The sequence below is a fragment of the Podarcis melisellensis genome (genome assembly GCF_964234715.1).
Source record: "Podarcis melisellensis genome assembly, chromosome: 14".
NCBI classification, from domain to species: Eukaryota; Metazoa; Chordata; class Lepidosauria; order Squamata; family Lacertidae; genus Podarcis; species Podarcis melisellensis.
In genome coordinates, this window is record NC_138546.1 from 18415703 (window position 1) to 18443016 (window position 27314).

Consider the following 27314-nt stretch of genomic DNA (forward strand, 5'->3'; position numbering starts at 1 on the left):
TATTCAGCTGTGTAATTTTAAGCAACATTTAAATTTCCTGCTCCCAGATGCAGAGCATAAACCACTGGCCAGCAAGGGAATACTATATTTGTTACCACTTTTAGAACTTTGTAGTAAATCGCAGACCGATAAAATGCAAGAACTGGAGTTCTCTAAAGATCATCTTAATGAGCTTCTGCAAGTCAAGGAACAAATGGTTATGACTATTACTTAGAAGTAAGTCCCATGATGTTCAGTGGAGTTTACTCCCAGTGCATTAGTTTGGCATATTGGTCTTCCTAGCAGCAATAAGAAGACAAAAAGTACAGCTATATCTTCTGTGGTGGGAGCACCTAATGATGTCAGTGCCTAGTCTCTTGAGGAGATAGGCAATCCAGCAGGATCTTTGTCCTAAACTGTGAAGGGCTTTAAAGGTCAATACCAACTTATAAATTAACATAAGGCAAATTGGAACTACTGCACATAATATCTAACAAGTGCCAAGTCAAACCATATTGTTGCTTTCCCCCTGGTCTTTGGTACTGCTATTCTTTCCATCTAATCTGAAACATCAGCCTTCCATGCTACAGGATAGCATAGTTGGTCAAGTTCAGTTTATTGATCCAAATGATCCCTAAATCTTGGTGCTGCTTGCCTGGCCAGTTATTCCTACCTTATGCCCATGCTGCTGCTCTAAGCTTTATATCTCATACCATCCCCTTAGGAGATGTAAAAATAATCATCTGTTGGTGAGTTGAAAAATTAAATATGGATTAGGTCAGAAGCAGCCAGCATTCATATCATATGCAAAAGAACTGTTTCAATGTTTAATATAATGTTTTTTAAACTGCCATTTTATTTAAATGGTTTTTAATATCTCAGGATATAAATTAGGACAATCATGAACAGATTACATTCTGGTTCACCCTCAGTTTGAGATGTTTAAATCGTGGCCCACTGTGAGTCAAAAGCTATCTGCGCATCAATTAAATTTATTTTAAATTGTGTGGGAAAGGGTATCCAAACCTCAGATGCTGCTGTTGACTGTGAGCAGGACCACTTTGCTTCAGAGGGCAGCCAAGATTCTAGAACCTGGTCATGTCAAGGGTCTCATTATGGGAGGGATTCTGGAACCTCTGAACCAATCACACCCTTTTTCCAAGAGGAGGGTTAAGTGGAAGGCCTGGCAGCTCTTTGTGCTGCCTCCCCCCACCTTGAAAAAATGGATGATGCCTCTGCTTCGGCGGGGTACTCCCACCGCCACATGGAGAGGAAGATGAGTGCCATGGCTTGTACAGTCTTCAACGAACTTCGACTGGAAGGGAAGCTCTGTGACGTGATCATCAAGGTCAATGGGTGCGAGTTCAATGCCCACAAGAACATCCTCTGTAGCTGCAGCTCCTATTTTAGGTCAGTGCTTCTAACAGGCAAGAGTTGGTTTCTCTGGCAAAATTCCCAGGAATATGTCTTGATTTAAGGGCTCATTTTATTCAGTAATAGATGCTTGAGTTCCTGCTGTCTTCAAAGATGTGGTTGGCTGCTGGTTCACCCTCTCTATCCCAGATTGCAGTTGTGTGGAAGTCATAACCACTAATTAGTAGGTTGACAGGCAGTTGAAATTTATTAGTTGTTCATCTGCCTTTTAACTGTTCAATTAAACTCAAAGAAGTGATCATATTGCGAAAACCACCGAATAGGTTCCCATCTAAATGATAAATTTAGTAAAACAAAAACCACCAGAATAGGGTTTTTTATTTTATTTATTTTTTGTTTTGTTTTTTAACTACCAGAATAGTTGAGAACCATATTGTAATGTAACTTTCATTCTCTGTTACAGCAACATTTAATCAAATTGTCTTAAAAGGTAAATGAGTGTGTTCTTAACTCATGTCCACCAATTAATAGTTTCAGGTTGTGTCTTCAAGTCAAGGGGATGCCAAATGGCATCCAAAAGCATAATTCAGAAGCAGAGTCTTTTATCAAAGCCAAATAAGTCAAGAAGAAGGTTAATGAAATACCACAGGATAGGAATAAAGTAGAAAAGACAGGAGGGGGTAAGATTGTCTAGGTTTCTAATTTGTTTGAACAGTGGATTCCATAGCAAGGATTTGCTTGAATAATGAGACCCTACCATCCTTGGCTTTTCATGCCCATCTAGGATAAAATACAGAGCCCACACTTCTTCTGAGTCATTACTGACTTGTAGTATTGGGAGACTCATGGTGCTATTTGAGCAAACAGGGTTTTTGTTTAATATCTGGTTGGCTCTGTTGAGTAACGGTTTCTGAGATTTTGCTGATACAGTCAAGTGACGGTACTTCTTGCCTTAGGAGCAAAATCTTGTCGCGTTATCAGCCCAGTAGCTACTGAGGACCCAACTCTTCTAGCCCAAGGAAGTTATCAAATGTGAGCTGGAATATGTTTCAGTTGAGGTATGTAGAGTACTAAAATAATAAGCTGCCAGTGCACCAGCATGACTTAAGAGCTGTCATTGTCAACAATAGTTTACACTGGCAATCAGGTCCACAGGTTGAAGCCATGATGTGCCTCTTGATGGGCGTTCCATCTGTTGCAACTTTTATTGCACCCCAGACCTGATGTTAGAGAATCTGGTCTGAATATTTATTTTTTGTTTAGTTTTTATTTATTTTTTGGCAGTCTGGCCCAAAGATGGGTGTGGTTACAGTGTCAGCATTCTAGACAGGTGCTGCCTGTTCATAGGAGCTAGTGCAAGGTTGCTCAGTCTTGCATTGAATTCCTAGTCAGGCAGGTGTGCCCTAAATACTAAAACAGATCACATCAACTTTCTAAGCATCTGGGTAGGCATGTAAACAAGAATGTTTTTAGCAGGTGCCAAAACAAGCACTGTGAAGGCGTCTGCTTGATCTCAATAGTCGGGGAGTTCCAAAGTGCAGGCGCTGCCACACTAAACAATTGAGTTCTTACAAATGCCGAATGGGTACTACGTAGCACCTGGTGCCAATTCTTGTTCAACTTTTAGAAGCAATATGAGGCTTGCAGCTTTCACGAGCACCAAAAAGTTGGGATTGCTATAGAGGTTCAGCGGGTTAGCAGGAGGATCCCGGTGGACCCAACACCATCCCCTTGAGGAACAGGACCCCAAGATGCAACAAAGACCAATGAGAAATAGTTGTGTTCTTTTTCAGAGCTCTGTTTACCAGTAGCTGGAACAACTCAGAGAAGAGAGTATATAATATTCCTGGCATAACCCCAGATATGATGAAACTCATTATCGAATATGCCTACACAAGGACAGTGCCCATCACCGTGGACAATGTGGAGAGGCTTCTTGTGGCTGCTGACCAATTTAATGTGATGGGCATCGTCAGGGCTTGTTCTGACTTCATGAAATGCCAGCTGTGCCTGGAGAACTGTATTGGTATCTGCAAATTCACAGAGTACTACTTCTGTCCGGAGCTGCGGCAGGCAGCCTATATGTTCATCTTGCACAACTTTGAGGAGATGGTAAAAGCGTCTACTGAATTCCTGGAGCTCTCGGTCAATGAGTTTAAAGACATCATTGAAAAGGACGAACTCAATGTGAAACAGGAAGACGCCGTCTTTGAGGCCATCCTCAAGTGGATTGCCCACGATCCCACAAACCGAAAGCAGCACATGGCAGTCCTGCTCCCTAAGGTTAGCCCTTTTAAATATCTTGGGGGTCCATCCATCCCCTGTCCTTCAGGTATCTAGGACCAGATTTAACTAAATACTTGTGCTAGCAGGAGCCAGTGCAAGGACTCCCATTAGCGCTACAGGGCTTTCCCCCCGCTTCTCCCCACTGTGCCTCCCTCCATAAGCTCTGGGGGTGGTTTGGGAGAACCCCCAAAACGGCACACAGGGAGGAGAGGGTGGAATCGTTCCATCTGGCAAGCAGAACTGTGTGAGCTGACAGAACGATTGTAATAGTGTGGTGTTGAATCCAACCCCTTATGTCTCCAGATCTACAGTGCTGGCTAACTTCCCAATCAGCTTCATATAATGGCTGTGTACTACTTTTGGTGCAAGAGGCTGTATGCCTCCTGAATGCCAATTGCTGGGAATCACAAGTGGGGAGAGCTGTTCCACTCGGGCTCTGCTTGCAAGCTTCCCATCGTCATCTGGTTGGCCACTGTAAGAGCAGGATGCTGGATTAGATGGGCCATAGGCCTGTTCTAGGAGGCTCTTGGTCTGTTACGTATGTCGCCCTGAGTTTCATTCATGTATTTATTATTGAAAGGCTGATGTTGCTACCCGTCACTGGGAATCACAAGTGGGGAGAGTGCTGTTGCACTCAGGTCCTGCTTGTGGGTTTCCAGTTGCTGTCCTAATGCCTGTACTGCAATAAAATAAAATTATTACGTTGGTAGAAGGAGGATTGCTGCTCTCTGGATCCTCCAGTGGCAGCCGTTAATCACAGTAAAAAGAAAGTGTTCATAACTGGTCTCCTAATTGATTCGGATGTTATGAATCATAGCATCAGCTCTGCATAACATAGTTTTTCTTCATGTCATGGAGACCTTCCCCGTGATCTGACTGCTAGACAGTTATGTGCAGCTTTAGTAATACTCCTCCACCTTTCTGAGAGGATACCACTTCATAATAAGACTCCTGTAACACTGTGGGCCAGGTTCACAGGCTGAGTGATGGTGGGGAAACAGACCTGTCTCATGAACTTGAGAGTAACAAGGCAGGAATGTGCCTCGTTCCTATTAGGCTTCTTGTTTAGCACCAGTCCTTTCACTCCCTTCTCTGTAGGTACGCCTGGCCTTGATGCATGCTGAATATTTTATGAACAATGTCAAAATGCATGACTATGTGAAGGATAGCGAGGAGTGCAAGCCCATTGTTATCGACGCCCTGAAAGCCATGTACGACCTCAACATGAACGGACCATCTAGCTCCGACTTCACCAACCCGCTGACGAGACCGCGTCTGCCGTACGCCATTTTGTTTGCCATTGGCGGCTGGAGCGGTGGGAGCCCAACCAATGCCATCGAAACGTATGACGCCCGTGCAGACCGCTGGGTGAACGTCACGTGCCAGCAGGAGAGCCCCCGGGCGTACCATGGTGCCGCCTACTTAAAGGGCTACGTCTACATCATTGGGGGTTTTGACAGTGTGGACTACTTCAACAGCGTCAAGCGATTTGAGCCCGTCAAGAAGACGTGGCACCAGGTTGCACCCATGCACTCACGACGCTGTTATGTTAGTGTCACCGTCCTTGATAACTTCATCTATGCCATGGGTGGCTTTGACGGCTATGTGCGTCTCAACACAGCTGAGAGGTATGAGCCCGAGACCAACCAGTGGACCTTGATAGCCCCCATGCATGAGCAGAGGAGTGATGCAAGTGCTACAACCCTGTATGGAAAGGTAATGAGAATGAAAGTAGGCCAGTGTTTATAAAAGGTAACCAGCTGCTAAGGCTGACATCCTGAGCTGCTTTCTAAACTACCCCCCTTTTCCAGCCTTTGTTCCTTTCTGTAAAGATGACAACAATACAGATATGGTTTGAGGACAGAGGGAAAATAGCAAAAATGTTAATGACACCAAGCTCTGTTTTTCTTTTTCATCAAATCCACGTGGAAATGCTTTGGAAATGCAAAACAGTTGCTTTTGATTGATAATGAACTGGGGGGAGGGGAGGGATGAGGGATCCATAAACTGAACCTCAGTTCAGATAAGATGAAGGTGTTGTGAGTTCTCAGTGTGACCTGAGAGGTGGTGATCACTGCAGTTTGGGGAGTGTTGCTGGATTTGGCCTCTACATCTTGAAATTGCTTTTACCAGCTGAGGCTGGTGTACAAGCTGTGACCCCTCTTGCATGACAATAGATTGGTCACAGTTATCCACACACTGGCAACATCTTGTTTAGAACACTGCAATGTCCTGTACACAAAGATGCTTTGAAGCCTCATTTAGTGCAAAATATAGCAGTATGTTCATTAATTGGGACCACTCATGGAGAACATATTATGTCAATCTTAAGTCAGCTACATTAACTGTTTCTGTTCAGAATGGAAAGTTCTGATTTTAACCTAGACATCCTTAAATAGCTTAGAGCCCCAGTGCAAAAACCTGTCCAGCCTTTGAGATCATCCCTGCTCTGCCATCAACTGAAGTAATAAACATCTTTATTTTATTTTCGGTACTAGATGAAAATCTGTCTAGGCCTTTTAATGCTGTATGTATTTTATGTTAGATTTTAAAAACCTTCAGTATCTGTTTGCAATGCTTATTGTGATAGTTTGCTTGGCAGTATTGTTTTATTGATGGATATACTTTTTTATTGCTTATATTGGTCGCCACTCTGGGAACACTGTCAGATGAGCAGAGCAAGATAAATGGTGGCAACTTGTGGCATCTTAAACCCTAACAAGCGTATTATGGCATGAGTGGTTATGAATTAGAGCCCTACTTCATCAGACACCATAAGACTTCCATTGTTTTTTGTATAGCAGCTATCTCTCTGGAAATAAAATGAAATAAATCAGCACTTGAGATCTTTTTTGAAAAAAGATAACAATAAGCACTGCCAGCCACACATGCTTTGTCTAGTGAATCTCACGGTGCAGTATCCATACTTGAGCAGTTCCTCTGATATAGGGTCATAAACTGAGCATGAATATTTAAGAATCTTAAATAATTTTAAGGAATAGGGCTGTAACTCGGGGGGTGAAGCATCCATTCAATCCCAGGCATCTGTAGGTAGGACTGGGAAAGACCTCTGAAACCCTGGAGAGCCACAGCTAGTCAGTGTAAACAATACTGAACCAGATGGACCAATAGTCTGATTCAGTGTAAGGCAGTTTCCAACGTCCTTTTCAGTTTGGCTTGTTGTAATCCCTGCATGATTTCTGCCACATCTGGCTGGAAACAGCCCACCGGCTGCATGAACTGACCTACCAGGTGCCGGATAAACCCAGCTGGCTTTGTAGTGTCAGGCAGGCTGTAACCCAGAACATCTATTAAGCTGCTGGTGGACCGTTATATCAGGCATAAATTGCAGGTTGTGCAGGCCTGCTCTAACACCTTAAGCAATGAGAGGTTATCCAACCAGCTATTTCAACAGGAAAAACAATCTTGGTTTCTGTTAATATAAACCAGAGATGAAAAATCTGTGGTCCTCCAGCTGTTGTTGGACTCCATCTGCCATCATCCTTGGCCACTGGACATACCAACTGGGGCTGATGGAGTCCAGCAACATCTGGAGGGCCACAGGTTCCCAAACCCCGATACAAACTTTTAAGTGTATCCAGGGTAGGAGCTGGTGTGGGTTTCGTGGTCATAGTAGAACTAAGAGTAAGCTTCAAATCCCCACTCAGCCACAAAGCTCACTGAGTGTCCTTGTCCCATTCCCTCTCTCTCAGCCTAACTTAGCCTCACAGTGTTGCTGTAAGAATTACAAGGGAGGTACCTCGTACATTGCTTTGAGGAGCTTGGAGGAAGGCCAGGATTAAAAAATTAATAATCCACACTTAACAACAGTCATTCCTTCTCCCAAGGAATCATGGGAGTTGTAGTTTTACCTGGAGGCCTAGGAAGCCTGTGAGAAGTCTCAGTGCTTTCACCAAACTACAATCCCCAGGGTTCTCTGGAGGATACTATAACAATTAAAAAGCCGTCAGACCGATAGGCGTGTAAAGTGGACAGGGCCAACAATTCTTTCTACAATGGCATTGAATTTATTTCAACAATATTTTCGCAAACCTATTTTTTGCTTTCCATTTTTAAAAAAGGTCTATATATGTGGTGGGTTCAACGGAAATGAGTGCCTGTTCACAGCAGAAGTGTATGACGCCAAGATTGATCAGTGGAGCTTGATCGCACCCATGAGAAGCAGGCGAAGCGGCATTGGCGTGATAGCGTACGGAGAACACGTCTACGCAGTAAGGCCAGGGTCCTTTTGTGCCCGTAATGGCAGGCAAGCCTGCAGCACCCTTTGGCGGTAAAGTTGTTGGAACAATGCTGCCTCCTTTTGGTTTGGTGTAGACCAAGTGCTGGCCAAGCTGTTGCTCATGAACTGTATATATTTAAGGAAGTGGATAGGCACAAAATGGCAAGAATGCTGTATCTTAGTGGTCTTCTGAAGGTTGTGGCGATCTTCTCAGCCTGGTATCAACAGCTGGCATCTTCAGACAGCTACTGGGGTCTCAATGCCTGGCACTAAGACCTCCAAGGTGCAGCTGTCCTGGTGGTGATGGCAGCAGGGCCAGCCTTACTATAACATACATATTATTTGGTAATCACTAAGTATATGCAATTACACTCAATGTTGGGCCATTCTTTCAGGTGGTTCTGCTGACTCCTCATCCCACTACTCACACCCAAGTTCTGTTCTGTTGTGGGAGGTTGCCAACGTAGGAAGTTGCCGACACACATTCTGAGATTACTGAGTAACAAAGAACACTTTACTTGGTTTGGTGCATATTATATAGCTCAGGTATCACTAATGCTAACTAGCAACATTACCTGTACCTGCACATCCTTTACAATTATCAGATACCTTATATTACACCTATTGTTAGGCAAGATGTGGCAGCTTATCACCTGTGTTTCTGCATGGCCTCTGTGTGTAGTACATGTTTTCAGGAGGCTTTGGGATCAGGGGCTACACTGAGAGCAAGGGGAACCCGAAAGCAGGGCCTCCAGTGGCCTGTCCATAGTTCACAGTGTTCCACCCTCTCCCAGACATCAGTTTGATGCTGAGGGTTGCAACTATTGCTTCCACAGTCTCTCACTGAAGTTGGAGTCAAGCTCCTAAATCACACACTCCCAGCACTACCATGCATTGCCACGTGTGTGTTGTGGGGGTCTTTTTCTGTTTCAACCTGCAGGTTGTATGGAAGGAAGAGAACCTCTGAGCATGTTCAGAGTGACTGTCCTTCCTTATCAAGGCAAAGCCATTTCTTATGCTCCTGTATTAGGGGCACATGACTGGTCAGTTTAAGTCCTCATATACCACGTTTCTTTTTTTAAAAATTAAATGCCACCTGTGACCTCTGCCTAAATAATTTCAGCCTCTCCATGTCATATTGCTTTTATGTATCAGGGTGTTTCTTTTTTTAAAAAATCCATTAAAGTTTCTTGTTGATAACTTATAATTCCAAAACACGTACAAAACAATTTAAACCACAGAAATCCAAGCCACAGTGAAAAAGTCCTCAGCCTGACAGGGCTTTGATTCATACTGCTTGGGCTGCACCAGGAAGGAAATGGGGAAGTCAAAACAAATAGCTGAGTGCAGATATAATGGATTACATAGGAACACAGGAAGCTGCCTTATTCTGAATGAGACCATTGCTCTGTCCAGCTCACTATTGTCTACATTGACAGACTCTGCAGGGTTTTACACAGGGTTCCTTCTTAGTCCTACCTGGAGTTACCTGGGGCCTTCTGCATGCAGTGCAGATGCTCTAGGATCCATCTGCTGATTTCTTGTAGCCTATGGAATAACCCTATTTGCAAGCAGTTCTACACCAGTTTAAGCATTTAAAGTTCTGTATTGGTGACCCGTACAGCAACCCTCTATAGCAGGTCTTTGCTTTTATCCCACAGTAAAGTTAAAGCTACAATTGTAGTTTGCATATAGGGCATGTAGTGAGTCCATGCCAAGGTGTAATTTAAAGTAGGGAGTCAAATGCCTCAGTGAAGTCTTCTACTGGAACAATGTGTGTTGATTTAAACTAGTGCTATGCAAGCTTTCAGTGTGCACAGAAGACTTGATCAGATGACAACAACTCTCTTCTCTGGTCATTGGCCCCTATGGCAGCTCCCCTCTTGTGCCATCTTGTCCTTCATCTTGGGCATTAAAATGTCCTTCTGCACCAGCCCTGACTACTGCTATTGCATGGGCCCAGCATCTGCACGATGCCTCCTTGATCTGCCTGGATCAGTGGTCTGACTTGGTGTGAAGCAGCCGCCGCCTCCCCCTCCTCCTCTAAATGACTCCCTGTCCTTTTGCTGCCTCACAGGTGGGCGGATTTGACGGAGCCAACCGCCTTCGGAGCGCAGAAGCTTACAACCCCATCGCCAACACCTGGAGGACCATCCCAACCATGTTCAACCCTCGCAGCAACTTTGGCATCGAAGTGGTGGACGACCTGCTCTTTGTAGTGGGTGGCTTCAACGGCTTCACGACCACGTTCAACGTTGAGTGCTATGATGAGAAGACGGACGAGTGGTACGACGCCCACGACATGAGTATCTACCGCAGTGCCCTGAGCTGCTGCGTGGTGCCAGGGCTGCCCAACGTTGGGGAGTACGCTGCCAGGCGGGACAACTACGTGGGGTCAGCTCAGAGAGATGAGGTCAAGTACTCCTCATCCACAAGTACACTACCTGTGTGAAAAGCTCTCCTTGACTAATAAAGCCCTCTAGCAAGAACTATATGCACAGGTGGATTCACCTTTTTTCTCCCCCTCCACCTTAAGCTGTGAGACTGGTCCTTGTGGGTGAGCTGGTGGCATATGTCCCTCCCCTGTCAGGACCTTAACCAATCCCATTATTTTATCCTTTAGGAAGTCATAGAGCTGACCTATAGGATATGAACAAAGCTGTTGAGAACAGTGATGGGATTCAGAGAAGAGCCACGAAGGGGAAAGAGGGATTTACCATTTGTGCTGCTATTGCTCTGACACACAAAAAAGAATAGTAGGGGAGGACTCTCAAGGCACTCAGAAATGTTAAAAAGCATGCAAAGGCTACTACTAGGAAAATGTTGATTGTGGGTTAGTCTTGCTTTATATGTATCCAGTGATATAACTCCTACTCTCCATTCTGCCAGATGAAGAGCCGTTTGTAAGTAGAAAGCTTGCATATCCCTGCCGTATTAGAAGCTGATCCAATAAAACCCATTCAGCCAGACTACCCATTTTCCATTTCTTATTGAGAACAGCAGCAACAGACCTTGCCAAGCAAAACAGGCATTCCACGAGATGTCCCTGTTACAATCTGTAGTTTTCTTTAGACACTTGGCTTACCTAGTTGCACTTAACAGATTTTATTTTTTTAAATTTCAAAATATAGCAATTCTGGCACGATGTGTAATTTCTTAGGAGAATCTTCATAAACAGAAAAAGTATGGAGCACTGAATGTTTCTAATAGTTAAGCCAAAACATTCCTGGGAATGTGCATCTGCCGCTGAAAGAGCAACCCTGTGCTCTGTCTCCTCTTCCCTAGCAATATGCATTACTGCAGCTTGTGTGAGCTCCCGGTCATGAGTAGGTGGTGGAGTTGGGCTGTATGTGCTGGCCCTGCCTGCTGTATCTTCATCCTCTGTCCTTACACTCTTCTCTCCAGACCTCCATGCCTTTGACGAGAAGTCTGATGAAGTGGGGAGCTTGCAGGTGCATATACCATTCCCCCCTTCAGACCTTCTGCTCAGTGTATAGAAGTGGGCTTTCAGTGGGTCTACTCTGAGTAGGACTAACCTTGACTACCACCCATAGACTCCAATAACAGATCAGCAAACGCAAGTATGGCATTGTCTACTCTGCCTGGCTGTGGTTGTCTAATTTCATGCATAGGTTTTTCGCATCACCTGCCAGCTGATCCTTTAGCACAGCAGGAGAAGGGTTTTTTGTGACAGTTGGGGGGGGTCCTATTTCCTTCCCTTCGGAGCCTGGAAAGGACTACAGAACTTGTGTTTCGTTGGTTGGGCCCCTGAACAACAGCTCTCTGCTTAGAGCAAGGATAGGGAATAGTGTTGATCAAGCCAATATGGTCCATGGTCAGCAATGAAGGGAGTTGAAGTCCATCAACTTATGAAGGGGCTACAGTTTCCTGTAGTTCTCCAAAGAAACCTTCTGCAAGTTCAGCTTTAGTTCCTCCTGCCTCTTTTCTTCAAATAGCACTAATGCGAGCACAGAGTGGTCTTCCAACTGCAGGTGTTAACGTCACTCATTATTTGACTCATGCTGTTGGGAAATGTAGTTTAAAATATCTGGAGTGCTCCACCTTGGAAAGCTGTTGCAGATTGTAGCCTTGGCCTTTTCCATCATGCCCAGGAACATCTTTTTTTCTCTCCTGCCCACACTTTTGGCTTTGTGCAATATATCTTAACTGAGGAAGACTTTTGTGAAGCTTGAAAGCTTGCTCACTTCTGTGTTGTGACTTTTTGTTTGGCCCTGTTAAAGCCAATGGGAGAACATTTGAGCATTGCTGTCAATATTTCGCTTTTTTAAAGGGAAATTCCCTTATTCCGAATAGGATTCCTCACAAGAAAAGGGAAAAGTTGACAGCTATGCATTTTAGTATCCCAGAACAGTCTGCAGCTGATCTGAAGGTAACCATTACTGGGAAAAGGAACTTCAAAGGCAAACTGTGAAGCCTTTGAATTGCAGTATTTCAAGAGGTTCAGTGCTATCACTTGTGGGCTGAAGGACTACAACTACCGGCCCACTATCCCTTTAAAGCACATTCAAGGCACATTCTTTCCTCAAATAATTCAGGGCTCTAGTTTATATCTCACAGAGCTACAATTCCCAAGAACCCCTTAACCAACTACAGGGTCCATAATTTTCTGAGGGGGAGGGAATGTGTTTTAAAGATAAAGGCTGTGTACACACTATATCATGCTACATGTCTTAAATGAGTTACTGATGAAGGATTGTGCTATCAAACATTTTGGGTGAGAATGGTTTGCTTAGGTTTATTGCATTTTTTAATTGCCTGTCACAATGAAAAGCCTCCAAGTGATCTACAAAAAGAATAAAATACATACTAAAAATGTGTAAGCATCCAGTCACTGGTACCCAAATGTCCACTGCAGGGGGTGATGTTTTTGCTGCCAAAATGACAAAGTTGGTTGCAGGAAAGCCTTCCTGGGGAGAGCACTTCCTAGGGGTGGGGATCTACTACAGAAAAGGTTTGTTCTATCATGGCTACCCTCTAGACCTCCCTTGGAGGAAGCATGCAAAAAATGGCATATGACAATTTCAGGGTCCATATGGATTCATAAAGGGAAAGGCAGCTCTTTGGTTATAGGTTTTCTGAACCATATACGGCTCTAAAAGTCAATGCCAGCACTTTTGATCCCAGAAACAAATTGGTGGAGAGTGCAGTCAGACCAGAACCAGAGTTAAGCATTCTGTTTTGCCCCCGTTAACAGCCTAGCAGCTGCTTCCTGCACCAGCTGTTGTTTCCTAGCCAGCCTCAAAGGCAGCCCCATGTACGTGTTGCAGTAGTCTAACCTGTTAATAAGGCAATTGTCACCACCTGTACTTTTCTGTGTTTCCTTTCCCTCTGACCTCACTGCAATCCTCACAAACATGTATATTTGTACCTTCATTCATCAGGCTATACCATAAATGTGTTAGTCTTAAGGGATCCCAAAACTATTTGATTATACTTCTTCAATGTTTGGATTTCTCCCCCAATGGGCCAAAACTTGTTGTTGTTTAGTCGTTTAGTCGTGTCCGACTCTTCATGGACCAGAGCACACCAGGCACTCCTGTCTTCCACTGCCTCCCGCAGTTTGGTCAGACTCATGTTTGTAGCTTCGAGAACACTGTCCAACCATCTCATCCTCTGTCGTCCCCTTCTCCCTGTGCCCTCCATCTTTCCCAACATCAGGGTCTTTTCCAGAGAGTCTTCTCATGAGGTGGCCAAAGTATTGGAGCCTCAGCTTCACGATCTGTCCTTCCAGTGAGCACTCAGGGCTGACTTCCTTAAGAATGGATAGGTCTGATCTTGCAGTCCATAGGACTCTCAAGAGTCTCCTCCAGCAACATAATTCAAAAGCATCAATGTAATTTTTATTTGAATCACAAATTATCAGGAGGTGTGCATTAGGAGAAGCAAGCCCACACTGAGGTAACGTGGCTGTGGGCTTTCCAGTCGTGGCACATTCTAACACGACGAGCTCTCCAGCAGGGCAAGGAATATGTGTGGTTTTGGGATGCTACGTTCTCTTCCATACAACGCCACCCAGCCTGGTAAGAGTACAGAGGGAAAACTCAAGTGCGTCGAGAAGAAAGGGTGCGCGTTTCAGCTGCAATGCTTTGTGGGTGATGTAGTCTTAGCCCTTGTATCCAATACCAAAACAGCCGGCTTTCGACATTCTTTTGCGGGGGGTGTCTCCCTTTGGCTTACCCCTGTGCCTGCTGGGTAATGTAGTCCTTCCTCCTTTCCTGCGCTGCTACAGCTGGGATTAATTTTTGCACATTTCCAACTTGGAAAGCGGCCAGCGTCGCGAGAAATAATGTTGGGTGTTGCCTGGCTGGGAAGTCGAGAGGTTCTCACGGTGAGGACTCCGTTTCCCGGAGTGGCTGCAACGTACGGACTACAATTCCCAGATCCAAAGGGGCGAGGAAGGGTTGCCCGGTCCAGGGGGCTTACCGGCGTGGTAAAAGGAAGGCGAGGTAAAGCGGGAGGGATGGAGACGCAGGTGGGCCGCGCAGGTGGAGGGATGCAGGGAGGAGAGAGGCGGGAGGAGCGTCTAGAGACCGTCTGCTCGCCATCAGTCCGATGAAGCCGCTTACGTGTCTCTAAGAAAGAGGAAATGCAGCGCCGGGAGTTGCGCGGGGGCAAACGAGGATACAGATTTGCCTACAATTTGCAAGTGGCAATTTATGCATACAGATGCAAATTCAGAAATAATTGCTGTAATTTAAACCAGGAATAAAACGCATCTCGCCATAGTGGGGGGGGGGGGGGGAAGCTGGCCAGGTCAGCTGCCTGCCTGCGGTTTGGGGGTGGGCAAGTTCAAGCCCTCCCCACACTGCTCTTGCTTCTGATGGGGTTTGGGGTTTTTTTTTACCTTTCAGCTACAATGGGACCAGGCAGCCCTTCAGCAGAGGGCTGTCCTTTGTAAAGTAGGGGACACACACACACACGCTATCACAATCTGAACGCTCTGGCATGGCTATGAAAATGTAATGCACTTACATGCACTTTATAATTTAGCATCTTTTTTAATCCCCCTCGTTATGGGAAAAGGAAAGGTGTTAAGCAGTGTACTGAAGCAGCCAGGGTTGCTGGATGAGTATTTTGGAATGATCTTGTGAGGTGGCCAATTCTCATGCAACAGTCAACCTGTGTCCAACCTTATCAACCACCCCTTGTGGTACAGTATCAGCCGAGAGGGTCCACCTTCCTTATGGCCTTCCTTATAGCAAGTTTCGCAGCTGAGTGTAGATTTGAACCTGGATCTTTTCTTGTGTATAAACTGCTCCCCGCACTCTACCATCTTCCAGATGCAGCTGAGCACCTGGCCTTAAAGCATTTCTCCTGAAGGAGGTTGATCACAAGGTTCTCCCACTGCAACCTCAGCCTGCAAAGGATCACTGCTTGGAATGACAGATGTGTAGGATTTGGGAGCAGATGGGACCCAGGGGCCAGCGCTTTTTGCTCTTCCCCTTCTTGATGATCTTCCTTCTGCCTGGATATTTAGCATTGCTGGACACTGATGGAGGCTGGTGAGTAGGTACACAGTCAAAAAATGAATCAGTGAGAATTGGGTGGCTTCTCCCTCGTATATAATCCCTTCATGCATGAACTCACATTTTGAAAGGCTCCCATCCTCCTGTATCACATTTTTGCCTCAATTTCAACATATGGCCTGTTTGTTTGTTTGTTTGTTTGTTTGTTTAATTTATTCATTATTGCACAGTGTTCTTTCCCCGCTTTAGGGCCGTGTCTTTATTTGTTAAACTTTAATTGTGATCACTTTAGCATGACCTTGTTGTTAATAGCCTAGAGAAAGCAGGACCTGTAGAATGTGGAAACAAAGAATGAGCTGGAGCTGGTTTCCAAGTGCTCAGGTCTGATTCATTCAAGGGGAGTCAGAGAGAGGGGAAGTGAGAATAGGGGTGTCAGAGAATAGGGGGTGTCGGAGGGGAATGGGGAGTGTCAGGAAGAGAGGGGGGAATGCTCTGTATCCACCTTTCATTGGTTTGGCCTTGCCTTGCCCTCACCCTGCATTCGTCATCTGAGGCCCTTCTTCATGTGCCTCCTCCACAAGAGGTCTGGCAACACGAAAACTGGCCTTTTCTGCAGTGGCTCCCCATTTGTGGAATGCATTCCCCAGGGAGACTCGCCTGGCGCCTTCATTATACATCTTTAGGCAGCAGGTGAAAACAGTTCCTCTTCAACCAGGCCTTTGGCTGCCTAACACTCTGTGTCCTTTTAAATATCTTTGGGGGAGGGGAGGTTTTTGTTTTGTTTTGTTTCTGTTCTTGGTTTTTATTATGTACTCTGTGGGGGGGGGGCGTTTCTGTATTTTTATGCTGTGAACCATCCTGAGATATTTGGATGAAGGGTGGCGCACACACACAATTTTTTTATTTAAAAAATCTAATAATAATAACATGTTGCCCCCAGAAAGATTACCCTTGAGAGAATAAGGCCCTCAGCTGTAAAAAGGCTCCTCGCCCCTGCTATAAATGGATATGAAAAATATCCTGTATTTTAAGGACTGCCTTTCTCCACCTCTTCTCCCCTCAGGTTGACAAGCAGCCACTCTGCGCTAATGGAAGAAGACAGCTGTACCATTGAGAGGAGGGATGCCACACTAACCTACTCCCAGTTCATTGAACAGTAAGTGGCAGGGGTGTTTTTTCTGCTTACCTGTTTTGGTCATAATCAGGGGGCTGGAGGTGGGGTCCACCTTCTTGGGAAGGGAGGGAGGGAGAGGTCTGTGAAATCATCATCTTCATTATACCTGCACCTTCCTTCAAAGGAGCCAGGGCAGCAAACATATCAATAGTAACACAGATAATTTTTAAAAAAGAAAAGAAACAGTGCAAAATAGCCATCTAAAAAGAAGTTTATGACTCCTAAAAGCAATCACCTATTCTTAGACTAATAATTTCAAGGTTGCCAGGACAAAAACCTTTAAATGCCTGGCTATCCAGGCTTGGAGGGTTTCCATCCTTTTCCACATATACACAAGGTTATCACAGGTGACCTTTTTGCTGTTTATGAGCAGCACAGTCCTGTGCGTGCCTACTCAGAAGTAAGATCCACTGAGTAGCCACATGATACCCTGCTTTATTCCTTGGGCAGCATCTGAGGTGCCATAGGTTCCCTGTTCCTATTATAAATATAGTGTTGAATCTTAGGGAACTTCCAGAATGATACTGTATGTTGGCTGAGCATTCGCCCTGATTTGTTTGCCAAGAGATTAGAGGATGTTGGCTATTTAATTAGCATTCATTCTGATCTGTTTGGTGATAAGCCAGATAAACAAGTGTTATCCCATACTTTCAAGTACATTTCCTCATCACTTTGCTTATCTCAAAAAGACTGAACTTCCTCAGGTCTGTTCCACAAGACCTCCCAATCAGCTATATGTGCTCAACATGAATTTGCATGTACCGTACTTGATTGAATTCCAGCCAGGAATAATGACAGGCATGTCTTTGTTGTTGTTATGGTGCCTCTTCAAAATCTTCCTTTTTCTCCTTGAAAGTGGAGGTTTTCATCCCCATCTGCATCTGTACATAGGAAGCTACCTTATATCTAGTCAGTTTCCTTGGTTCATCCAGCTCCATATTGTCTACACTGGCTGGCAGTGGCTCTGCTGGGTTTCAAGCAGGGGGCATTTTTAGCCCTCCCTGGAGATGCCATTGGGATTGACCCTGTGACTTCTTGCATGCCTTCCCATTTGACATGAAAATGTTTTAATATATGCAATTGTTTTTTTAAATGTAAGATTGTTGGAACTGTGTTTTTATTGTTAAATCGCTTTGAGGTGTTTTATAGGCAGTGCATAAATGAAACGAAAATAAGAGCTGCCTGTTATATGCAACAGTGGCTGACGTTGGTGTCTCAGATTTCATTGGCACCTGTGCAGTGCCAAAATCTGGCAAGCCATCCCCCATCTCTTGCCTTCTGTTGGATGTCATAGTTGCGGCGCCCCCTGCAGCACCCCAGAAGCTCTGCACCCAGTGAGATCGCACTGGTCACTTCCCCCTAGATCTGCCTTTGCGTACAACAGCTGTACCTGTCTTATTTGCTTCTTAGGTATGCCTTCTCTCGGCCAGTTATACTCCAAGGAATAACAGACAACTCGGTGAGTGTCCCCACATCTGCACATTCGGGTTAAACATTAGAAAGAAGTCTTGGTGCTGGCCCAATTTCATAAGCTGGATCTCCAAGGTCTCAGGCAGGCCTATGTCTCTCCCAGTCCTGCACCCGGAGATCTCTGGGGATTGAACCTAAGATCTTCTGCATGCAAAGCAAACAGATGCTCTGCTACTGAGCTGTGGCCCTTTCCTTTAGGAACACAGGAGGTTGCCTTATTATGCCAAAGTAGATCATCGGTCCATCTAGCTCAGCACTGTCAATGCTGTCAGCAGCTGGCCAGGTTTTCAGAGAGGAGTTTTCCCCCAGTGGTCTCTGGAGATGCAGGATTTGAATCTGGGATCTTTCGAGATGCCTTCCAACTCTGATTCTACTCTTATCTCCTTCTGTTACCTACAGGAGTTCCAGGCCCAATGTACCAAGGACAAGCTGCTGACCAGGTTTGGGGACCGCCCTGTCCGTCTTAGCACCGCCAACACCTATTCTTACCGCAAAGGTGAGGGCAGGGTGGCCAAGATGCTTTCTGGAAGGAACTGGAGTGGCCTGGGCTTGAGCCGTGCAGCTTGGCCCAGATCTAGCAGGCTCATTATAAAGGACGCTGTTCTTACTTGATATTAGTAGTAGTAGTAGTAGTAGTAGTAGTAGTAGTAGTAGCACAAGGAGAAGGGGGGCGACAGAGGATGAGATGGTTGGACAGTGTTCTTGAAGCTACCAGCATGAGTTTGACCAAACTGCGGGAGGCAGTGGAAGACAGGAGTGCCTGGTATGCTCTGGTCCATGGGGTCACGAAGAGTCGGACACAACTAAACGACTAAACAACAACAACAACAAGCAGTAGTAGTAGTAGTCCTGCTATTTACCACTACTGCTCTTTGGTTAAAAAAAAAGAAGAGGTGCCAGTATTCATATATTGATAAAAGTGGCTGGCAGCACAAAATGAGAGAGATGAGAGACTCCATAGCATTGAGGACAATTGCAAAAAAACAAACAAACCACGATGACGATGATTATTTTTCCAAATTCCTAACTATTAGATTGGCCTTAGATTTCTAAATTTTCCACAGACCGCCAAAGGTTGTGGACCCCTTACAAACACATGCGATAATTGGGTTGGATATATAGGCACGCGCACCAAGCTGAATGTTTGCTTTTCCAAGGCTGCATATAAAAGCAATCATAAAAATAACATTTGCAATTCAATTAAAGAAAGCTATTTGAAATTACTAAGAGCGGAGGAGGAGTGGAGGCAGAGAAGGAAACTTTTTGTGGTCCGTGACCCAATATCCTTTCTTGCCTTTCCTGCAGCTACTTCACACTTTTCCACGTCTTCAGCAGGTTTTCAAGGGCTTAAAAATATACATTGAGTCTGTGAAAGGGTGAACGGACCTTTTTCAAGAACCTTTTAAAAAGTGCTTATTATTATTATTATTATTTTATTTTATTTAGGACATTTCTCTGCCACTTACTTTCATAAATCACTATTCACTGTGTTAAGGAACACAGTTACAGTGGAAATGAAAATTGGTTAAAGTTATACAATTGTTCCACTTAAGAGTGAAGGCGACTGAACCAGAAGCTGTTTACAGTCTAGTCTAGTCAATTTCCTGGTTCCATAGAGTTGCATGATACGAAGGGAAGCAGCTATAATGAAGTAAAGAGGATAGGAATTAGCAGCCGACTTCCAACCTCGCCCAGCCACCAAACACACCTTTTTTCAGCCTCCCTCTGTTTCAGTTGAATCAAGCCACCAGCACTGGCCTGGAGTTAGTTTTACAGTAGTAATTCTGCTTGGAGCCTGAAACTGCTGCCGGACTTAAGGAATGGTTTGTTTGCAATTACATTTAGATCAACCACCTTTCTTCCAAAGGAGCTCAAGGTGGCCTACGTGGTTCTCCCATTCTCTAGTGATCTTCACAACAACCTTCTTAGAGAGGTTAGGCTGAGAAGGACTGATTGGCCCAAGTCACCAAACTCGTTTCCTGGCTGTGCTGGGATTTGAACTCTGGTCTGCCAGGTCCTATTCTGACACTCGCCACTACAACAAATTGGCTCTGAAGCTGCAGCCTGTGGACCTGCAGAAGGCCAGTTGCTCCACTGTGAATGGAAAATGGTCAGTAGTTCATAGGTGGGGAACCTGTGGCTCTCTGGATGTTGTTGGACCCCCAAGTCCCATCATCCCCAGCCAGCAGAGCCAGTGTTTAATAACAATAATTTATAATAATAATAATAATTTATTATTTATACCCCGCCCATCTAGCTGGACTTCCCCAGCCACTCTGGGCGGCTTCCAACAAAATATAAAAATATAGTGGTACCTCTGGTTGTGAACGGGATCTGTTCCGGAGGCCCGTTTGCAACATGAAAGGAATGCAACCTGCGCATGCGTGTGATGTCATTTTGCGCATCTGTGCATGCGTGAGTGGCGAAACCCAGAAGTAACCCTTTCCAGTACTTCTGGGTCGCTGCGGGACGTAACCTGAAAGAACGTAACATGAAGCAAACGTAACAAGAGGTATGACTGTACAGTAATGCATCAAACATTAAAAGCTTCCCTAAACAGGGCTGCCTTCAGATGTCTTCTAAAAGTCAGATAGTTGTTTATTTCCTTGACATTTGGTGGGAGGGCGTTCCACAGGGTGGGCGCCACTACTGAGAAGGCCCTCTGCCTGGTTCCCTGTAGCTTCATTTCTCACAGTGAGGGAACTGCCAGAAGGCCCTCGGCGCTGGACCTCAGTGTCCGGGCGGAACGATGGGGGTGGAGACACTCCTTCAGTTTAGAGGTGATAGTTGCTTTCAGAAACACGTGGAGGGCCACAGGTCTCCTCCATCTCTGGTCTCGTGCCAAGTAGGACAGCTCTTTGAGGGAGATGCATTCCCATTGCCTACATTCAGCATCACTGACTTCCTTTTTGCAGTTGACCTGCCCTTCCAGGAGTATGTGGATCAATTGCTGGAGCCGCAGGACCAGACCTCTTTGGGGAGTGGTGAGTAGGGCTTCCCACAACACTAGAACTCGGGACTGTCTGATGAAGCTGAACGCTGGAAGATTCGGGGCGGATGAAAAGAAGGACTTGCTCACGCAGTGCCTAATGAAACTACGGAACTTGTCCCCATAGGAGGCAATGAGGGCCGGCAACTTGGATGGCTTTAAAAGAGGATTGGGCAGATTCCCAATGGCTACTAGACATGGTGGCTCAGCTCTGCCTCCACTTCTAGAGCCAGTAATGCTTCCGAATACCAGTTGCTGGAAATTTCAGGAGGGGAGAGGGCTCTGGGACGTTCACATAGGCAACAGGCCACTGTGAGACGAGGATGCTGAACTAGACGGGCCATTGGTCTGATCCAGCAGGCTTTTCCTATGGTCTTCGGTACTGTTTTGTTCTTGGAGGCTAAGGGGAGAATATAGAGACAGCTCAGAAGTCACAGGAGAGTTGGAGCAGCCTCCTTGCTCTCCCTTAGCCTCCTTCAGCTAATACTGCCCCTCCATGGATCCTAGCTGCCCTGTCTATATGCTGCCTTTAGTTTTTCCTGATGCTGCACAAACCTCTTTTGCATCCAATCCAGCCACCTTGCCCATGCCCTGGCTTTTCCCTTGCCAACTACAGGATTAATAGATGCAATCCTACTCTAGAATTGCTTCCCCTGCTTTTTAACTCCTGCCTCAAGAGCTGAGCTTGGCCTCCATCCTGCCATGCAGTTCCTGGTGGGTCGTATTCAGGGGCCGATTCCTTGCTTTCCCCCTCTCCTCCCTGCACAACTGGCAGTGCCACCTTTTTGCTGTCGAGACAGCAAGGCTCCACTTGCTGCTGGCGCAACAGGAAGGCTAAGCTTCTCTTCTCAGCCCAGCTCTTTGTTCAAGGGACTGAACATGGCCCACCGTCATGAAAATCCAACAGTTTGCTTTCGGAACGGGACACAAAATTGATTACAGGATTTTTTTCTGTTAAGTAAAGGTCTACGGTTGTGCTCTCTCTCCTCCTTGCAGAAACACTCTACTTCTTTGGGGACAACAACTTCACGGAGTGGGGCCCTCTCTTCCAGAAGTACACTCCGCCACCCTTCCGGATCCCAGGCACCACTGGAGCCTACAGTTTTGGCATTGCAGGTCAGGCACTGGGGCATCAAAGCGATGGAAAGGCAGCCGGCACTTGGGAATTGTTATTCAATGTGTGCTTTGAAGGGGCCTGATCCTCACCCCGAGCCTACTCATGTAGATATTTTGCCCCAATTGCTCTGTTTATGTTTATTTATACGCCACTTTTCTTCCAAGGAGGTCAAGGTGGCATACATCTTTCTCCTCCCTCTCCATTTTCTCCTCACAACAACCCTGGGAGGTAGGCTAGGCCGAGAAGCAGTGCCTGGCCCAAGCTCACCGGGTTTCATGGCTGAGTGGGGATTTGAACCCTGGTCTCCCGGCTCCTAGTCCAACACTCTAACCACTACACCACACTGCCTCTCAGGCTCTATTGGGGTTTTCATTTCTGTGAATTTCAGCTGGTTTCAATGCAGACCCCAGGCCTTCACCCTCGATTTATTTCTTTAGCGGTCTTCCATAGGGATAGGGAAACTCAGACCTTGGGGTCGAATGTGGGCCTCCAACACTCTCTGTCTGGCCCTTGGGACTCTTTCCAGGTCATGCCCCTTCCCTCCAGGCCATTCCTCTCACCGACGCTACTTTGCACTCTCCCTGAATTTTTTTGCCTGGCTGTGGAATGTGTCCTTGAAGGCTTCTTGCTTGCTTTTCTTTTAATGGTCATGGGATTCCGGGCATAGCCTTTCTGAGGGAAAAGTGCCAGTGAATTGGTTATCTTGCCACCTGGGCAGAGAGACGGCTGCAGGATTGCTCAAGGTCATAGTGGTGCAGCAAAACTCAGCAGCTGCAGCTGTGTAGCCCTAACAGTGGGTACACTCTCCAGTGCTGGAAAGTGCTTGGCTAAAGGAGAAATCTACCCTCCTATATCGAAACCTTATGGTGTGAAGAAGAAAACAAGAACAAAACATCCAAATCTGGTAATGGGAGCAGAGAGAACCTGAAGCAGCAGCAAGATTATTCCCGTGGCATTTGCTGCCATCAGCCTTCCTCTGAGACAAGGGAATGGTCTGAACACCTGGATCCTACTCAGCCCAGGTTGGAGGCAAGTCCTTGAGTTTCGTAGCGGAAGAAAAGCAAGATATGTAGCTCTTGCATTTACAGTGTAGTGTTCTCCACCCCCACCCCCATTTTGTCGTCACAACTCCAGGAGGCAGATCTTTTAATGTTGTGTTTTAATTGCTGTAACCCGACCTGGGACTGTAGGGAGATGGGCAGGTAATGAATTAACTAGTAATATCAGTAAACGGACTGAAAGCCAGTGGCTGGCCCAAGGCCAGTCGGCAAACTTCATGGTGGAGCATGGATTTGAACCCATGTCTCCAGGGCCCTAATGCAACATTCCAATCGCTGCACCACACTGTCAATCAGAAATATAGTCTATAAGCAAATTTGGTACCATGAATCAGCCTGGATAACTCAGTTGGTTAGAGCATGGTGCTGATAATGCCAAGGTTGCAAGTTCGATCCCTGTAAGGGACAGGTGCATATTCCTGCATTACGGGGAGTTGGACTAGATCAGAGCTTTCCAAACTGTGTGTCGTGACATGTTAGTGCAGGCATAGGCAAATTCTGGCCCTCCAGATGTTTGGGACTACAATTCCCATCATCCCTGACCCCTGGTCCTGTTAGCTAGGGGTGATGGGAATTGTAGTCCCAAACATCTGGAGGGCCAGAGTTTGCCTATGCCTGTGTTAAGTGTGTCGGCTGCAGTGTGTAGCACGAGCACTCCCTGTGCTCCTTCCAGGACTGGAAAGGGGTTAGCTTAACCTCTGGTTTGCTAGTACAAGTGTCTAAAAAGTGTGTCGCCAACATGAAAAGTTTGGAAAGCTCTGGACTAGATGATCCACAGGGTCCCTTCTAAGTCTACAATTCTATGATGGTAAAAGGTAAAGGGACCCCTGGCCATTAGGTCCAGTTGTGACTGACTCTGGGGTTGCTTCTCCGGTCGTTTGCAGGCCCCGGCTCGGGAGTCCCGTTCCATTGGCACGGCCCAGGTTACTCAGAGGTGATCTTCGGCAGGAAAGTAAGTGCTTCGGCTGGAGCCATGAGAGGGGCTGGGATCGCCCACCTTTGCATGCAGGTGGTCAGCCTGCACCTGCTAGGTGGTCTTGTTTGAGACATCAGCCGTGGGTGGGCTCAACTGGACTGGATGCTCTTCAAGAGCCTGTTCACCCACCATCTGGGTGGCCACAGGTTCCCCATCCCTTTTACTGTTCCTGCCAGCTAAGCCCTTCTCTCTGTCTCCATAGCGCTGGTTTCTGTATCCTCCAGAGAAAATGCCAGAGTTCCATCCCAACAGAACAACACTGTCTTGGTTGTTGGATACATACCCCTTTCTGCCGTCGTGGGAGAAGCCGCTCGAGTGCACCATCCACCCCGGGGAGGTGAGCCACGGCTGTGGCCCGTTTTCCAAAGTTCCGACCCTTTCCTACATTACTCTAGGGCCAAGTCAAACTGTTGGTCCATCTTGCTCAGTGTTGCCTGCACTGACTGGCCGTGTTTCTCCAGAATTTCAGGCAGAAATCCTGGCTAGTGCATATCTACACAAATTGCTGCACTCTAGGGTGGCGCTGTGGGTTAAACCACAGAGCCTAGGACTTGCTGATCAGACGGTTGGCAGTTCGAATCCCCACGACGGGGTGAGCTCCCGTTGCTCAGTGCCTGCTCCTGCCAACCTAGCAGTTTGAAAGCATGTCAAAGTGCAAGTAGATCAATAGGTACCGCTCCGGCGGGAAGGTAAACGGCGTTTCCATGTGCTGCTCTGGTTCACCAGAAGCGGCTTAATCATGCTGGCCACATGACCCGGAAGCTGTACGCCGGCTCCCTCGGCCAATAAAGCAAGATGAGCACCGCAACCCCAGAGTCGGTCACGACTGGACCTAATAGTCAGGGGTCCCTTTACCTTTACCTAGCCTGCCACAAGCTTGTGTGGCATCTTTGGTCAGGTGTCTTGGGCCCACTGCTGTCACCTGCTCTGAAATTGGCTCTGCAGCCTCGGAAGGTTGACCTGGATTGTTCTTTAGGAGATCTGCTTTGTGTCTGACTGCTTGCTTAGCTTCCACTTTTGCTTCCTTTAAGTCGCCTTTCATCGCAAGGAAGCTAAATGTGATAGCACAATCCCCTGAAATCTCTCACAGCAGGGGTGTGTAACAATAGGGACTTTAGCAAGGCATGGTGTTGCCAGGCCCCTTTAGTCCTCGCTTTGTTCTCTCCCTCTCCTCTACCTTCCCTACAGGTCCTGTACTTCCCAGACCGATGGTGGCATGCTACTTTGAATCTAGACACCAGCGTTTTCATCTCCACATTCCTGGGTTAGCAGATCTGCATGGTGGCTCCTCCTTGGCCTTCTTGCCACTACTCCTGCGATGGTGTACGAAGAAGCAGGATTTGTCGACAACATCTGGGGAATCTGGGGCTAGTGATGGTGGGACCATCCCCATCTCTCATTGGATCATAGCACAGAATTAAGGAGAAGGCAGGTGGTGGTCTGCTAGTGGACTTCCCAATGTTTTGGACTACAACTCCCATGATCCATGCCCACTGACAATGCTGGCTAGGGCTGATGGGAGTCTTGATCCCCTCCAGATGTTTGGACAGTGTCACCTACCCCCGTCTGAAAGATGACTTACTGTAGCCTTTTCTAATCTGGAACCTACTAGACCACAACTTCCATTAGCCTTGACCACTAGTTATGTAGGCTGGGTCTGATGTGGGAGGTTGTAGTCCAACATAATCTGGGGAGCCATGGTTTTCCCCATTCCTGGGTAAAAAATGGACAAGATGATGATGAATCAGAAATTTCCAGTGACCACCCTTTGTAATAGGCAGGTCCTCTAATTATAGCCTTACATTCCAGGAAGGAAATGTGACTTCCGAATGACTTAAGAGTTGAAAATTTGAGAGCCCTCGGATGAAGTTAAATAGGCTGTTTGCATGTAGTCACCTGTGATAAACAACAGTAGGGTGCTCTTTACAGCTGGATGCCCATTTATTTTTTTAAATAAGCCCTATTCCTATCTGGTTTAGCTGGTGCAAAAAAATAAGCTGGTTGTCAGGGTTTCTGGGAGAGAGGAGGAGATGACAGAGGAGACGGAGAGCGAGTGGGAGGAGGGGCAGAAGGATGAGGAAGAAGATGACGGAATTCTGAGGGAATCCACGAGTCTGAGCAGCGAGTCAGAGGATTCTCAAAAGGGGGTTACCTTAATCAAGCAAAGGGGAGGAGAAGGGAGAAGCGGAGAGGAGCCCAGTGGAAGACAGAGGAAGCAAGAGACGTCTCAGCCGGAAAGGGTGGAGAGCAGAGCAGGGGGTGGTGTAGCGGTCGAAAGAAAGGTCAGCAGCAACGTACGCGCGCCAAGTTCAAACGTAGAGGCGCGCGGAAGTGGAGAGAGCTCAGGGGAGGAGCCCGGCCCTAAAGCCAGAAAGAGGGGGGAAGAGGCGGCAGAGGATTCAGCCTCAGGCGAGTCACGGAGAGAGGGAACCCAGGGGGGCAGGAAGACCCTGCGGAAAAGAAAGGAGAGGAAGAGGTGGTCTAGAGCCAGGCTATTAAGTTGGTGCGGAAGAGGGGAGGAGTCAGAGGGGACTTCAGCGGTCTAACGTGGCAGACGTACGGCCACAATGCTGAACTGTATGAGAAGCAGAAATCTTCAATAAACTTTTCCTGTAAATAAGCTGCAACGGAGTGAGGTCTCTTGTGAGCTGGGACCAGACCTGGGTGGCCGTGACAGTAAGTCCCCTCTCGCAAAGCAAAAAATTTTTTTTTGCGAAGCTCACGAACGGGAGCAGCCATGAGCGCTGAGGAGCAGCTGGTTGCATTGCGGAATCAGGTTACCGCTCTCACATCGGCAGTCATTGCTTCGCAGAAGAAGAATGACGACTTGGAGAAGACGTGCCAGGATTTGCAGGCAAGGTGGGAGCGCGCGGACAAGGCGGGGGCCCCAGGATCCAGAGCGGAGGGCATTGCGCTTGGACGGAGGGGGGGTGCCCTAGTTCCGCATTTTAATGGCAACTTGCAAGACTATCCCAATTTCAGAGCGGACGTTGTATATGCACTGCACTTACTCCGTCACGATTTTAAAGATGAGGAGGAGAGAGTGGGGTTCATTGTTTCGCACCTGCATGGGGAGGCCAGGGCTTGGCTACGCAATTTGTGGCGCGAAGATGGACCGGCCCGTCGCGATTCAACTGCGTTCATCAAAGCGATGGATTCTTGTT

At 46.7% G+C, this 27314-nt stretch overlaps 2 protein-coding genes across 5 annotated transcripts; both read left to right on the plus strand.

The window, feature by feature from the left end:
• The first annotated feature begins 19 nt into the window (after positions 1-19).
• KLHL10 (kelch like family member 10) lies at positions 20-10848 on the plus strand. Of its 3 annotated transcripts, none has more exons than XM_081888004.1 (5): positions 20-216; positions 3147-3636; positions 4738-5355; positions 7722-7871; positions 9957-10373. In XM_081888004.1, exons 2-5 carry the CDS (start codon positions 3217-3219, stop codon positions 10329-10331), a joined length of 1563 nt encoding a protein of 520 aa, XP_081744130.1. In that variant the 5' UTR covers positions 20-216; positions 3147-3216; the 3' UTR covers positions 10332-10373. The 3 variants fall into 3 exon arrangements, with proteins under 3 accessions (XP_081744130.1, XP_081744129.1, XP_081744128.1); XM_081888002.1 differs by lacking the exon at positions 20-216 and adding an exon at positions 229-1389; XM_081888003.1 differs by lacking the exons at positions 20-216; positions 7722-7871 and adding an exon at positions 225-1389 and having other exon boundaries at positions 9957-10848.
• A 3388-nt stretch (positions 10849-14236) lies between these two features.
• JMJD8 (jumonji domain containing 8) lies at positions 14237-26076 on the plus strand. 2 transcript variants are annotated; one of them, XM_081888076.1, is made up of 10 exons: positions 14237-14346; positions 15181-15402; positions 16430-16522; positions 17951-17999; positions 18410-18506; positions 20926-20994; positions 21996-22115; positions 24059-24126; positions 24353-24487; positions 25339-26076. In XM_081888076.1, the coding sequence occupies exons 2-10, from the start codon at positions 15287-15289 to the stop codon at positions 25417-25419; spliced, it is 828 nt and encodes a 275-aa protein (XP_081744202.1). In that variant the 5' UTR covers positions 14237-14346; positions 15181-15286; the 3' UTR covers positions 25420-26076. The 2 variants fall into 2 exon arrangements, with proteins under 2 accessions (XP_081744202.1, XP_081744203.1); XM_081888077.1 differs by having other exon boundaries at positions 14346-14372.
• Positions 26077-27314: the final 1238 nt, after the last annotated feature.

Bases quoted from the DNA above. Each gene is read 5' to 3' on its own strand.
- JMJD8 (XM_081888076.1), top strand. From the start codon at position 15,287: ATGTGTAGGATTTGGGAGCAGATGGGACCCAGGGGCCAGCGCTTTTTG. The intron at 18,000-18,409 runs GTGAGTGTCCCC...TGTTACCTACAG, and splicing joins AAGGAATAACAGACAACTCG to GAGTTCCAGGCCCAATGTAC. The intron at 24,127-24,352 runs GTAAGTGCTTCG...CTGTCTCCATAG, and splicing joins AGGTGATCTTCGGCAGGAAA to CGCTGGTTTCTGTATCCTCC.
- KLHL10 (XM_081888002.1), top strand. From the start codon at position 1,202: ATGGATGATGCCTCTGCTTCGGCGGGGTACTCCCACCGCCACATGGAG. The intron at 5,356-7,721 runs GTAATGAGAATG...TTTTTAAAAAAG, and splicing joins CTACAACCCTGTATGGAAAG to GTCTATATATGTGGTGGGTT. The intron at 7,872-9,956 runs GTAAGGCCAGGG...GCTGCCTCACAG, and splicing joins ACGGAGAACACGTCTACGCA to GTGGGCGGATTTGACGGAGC.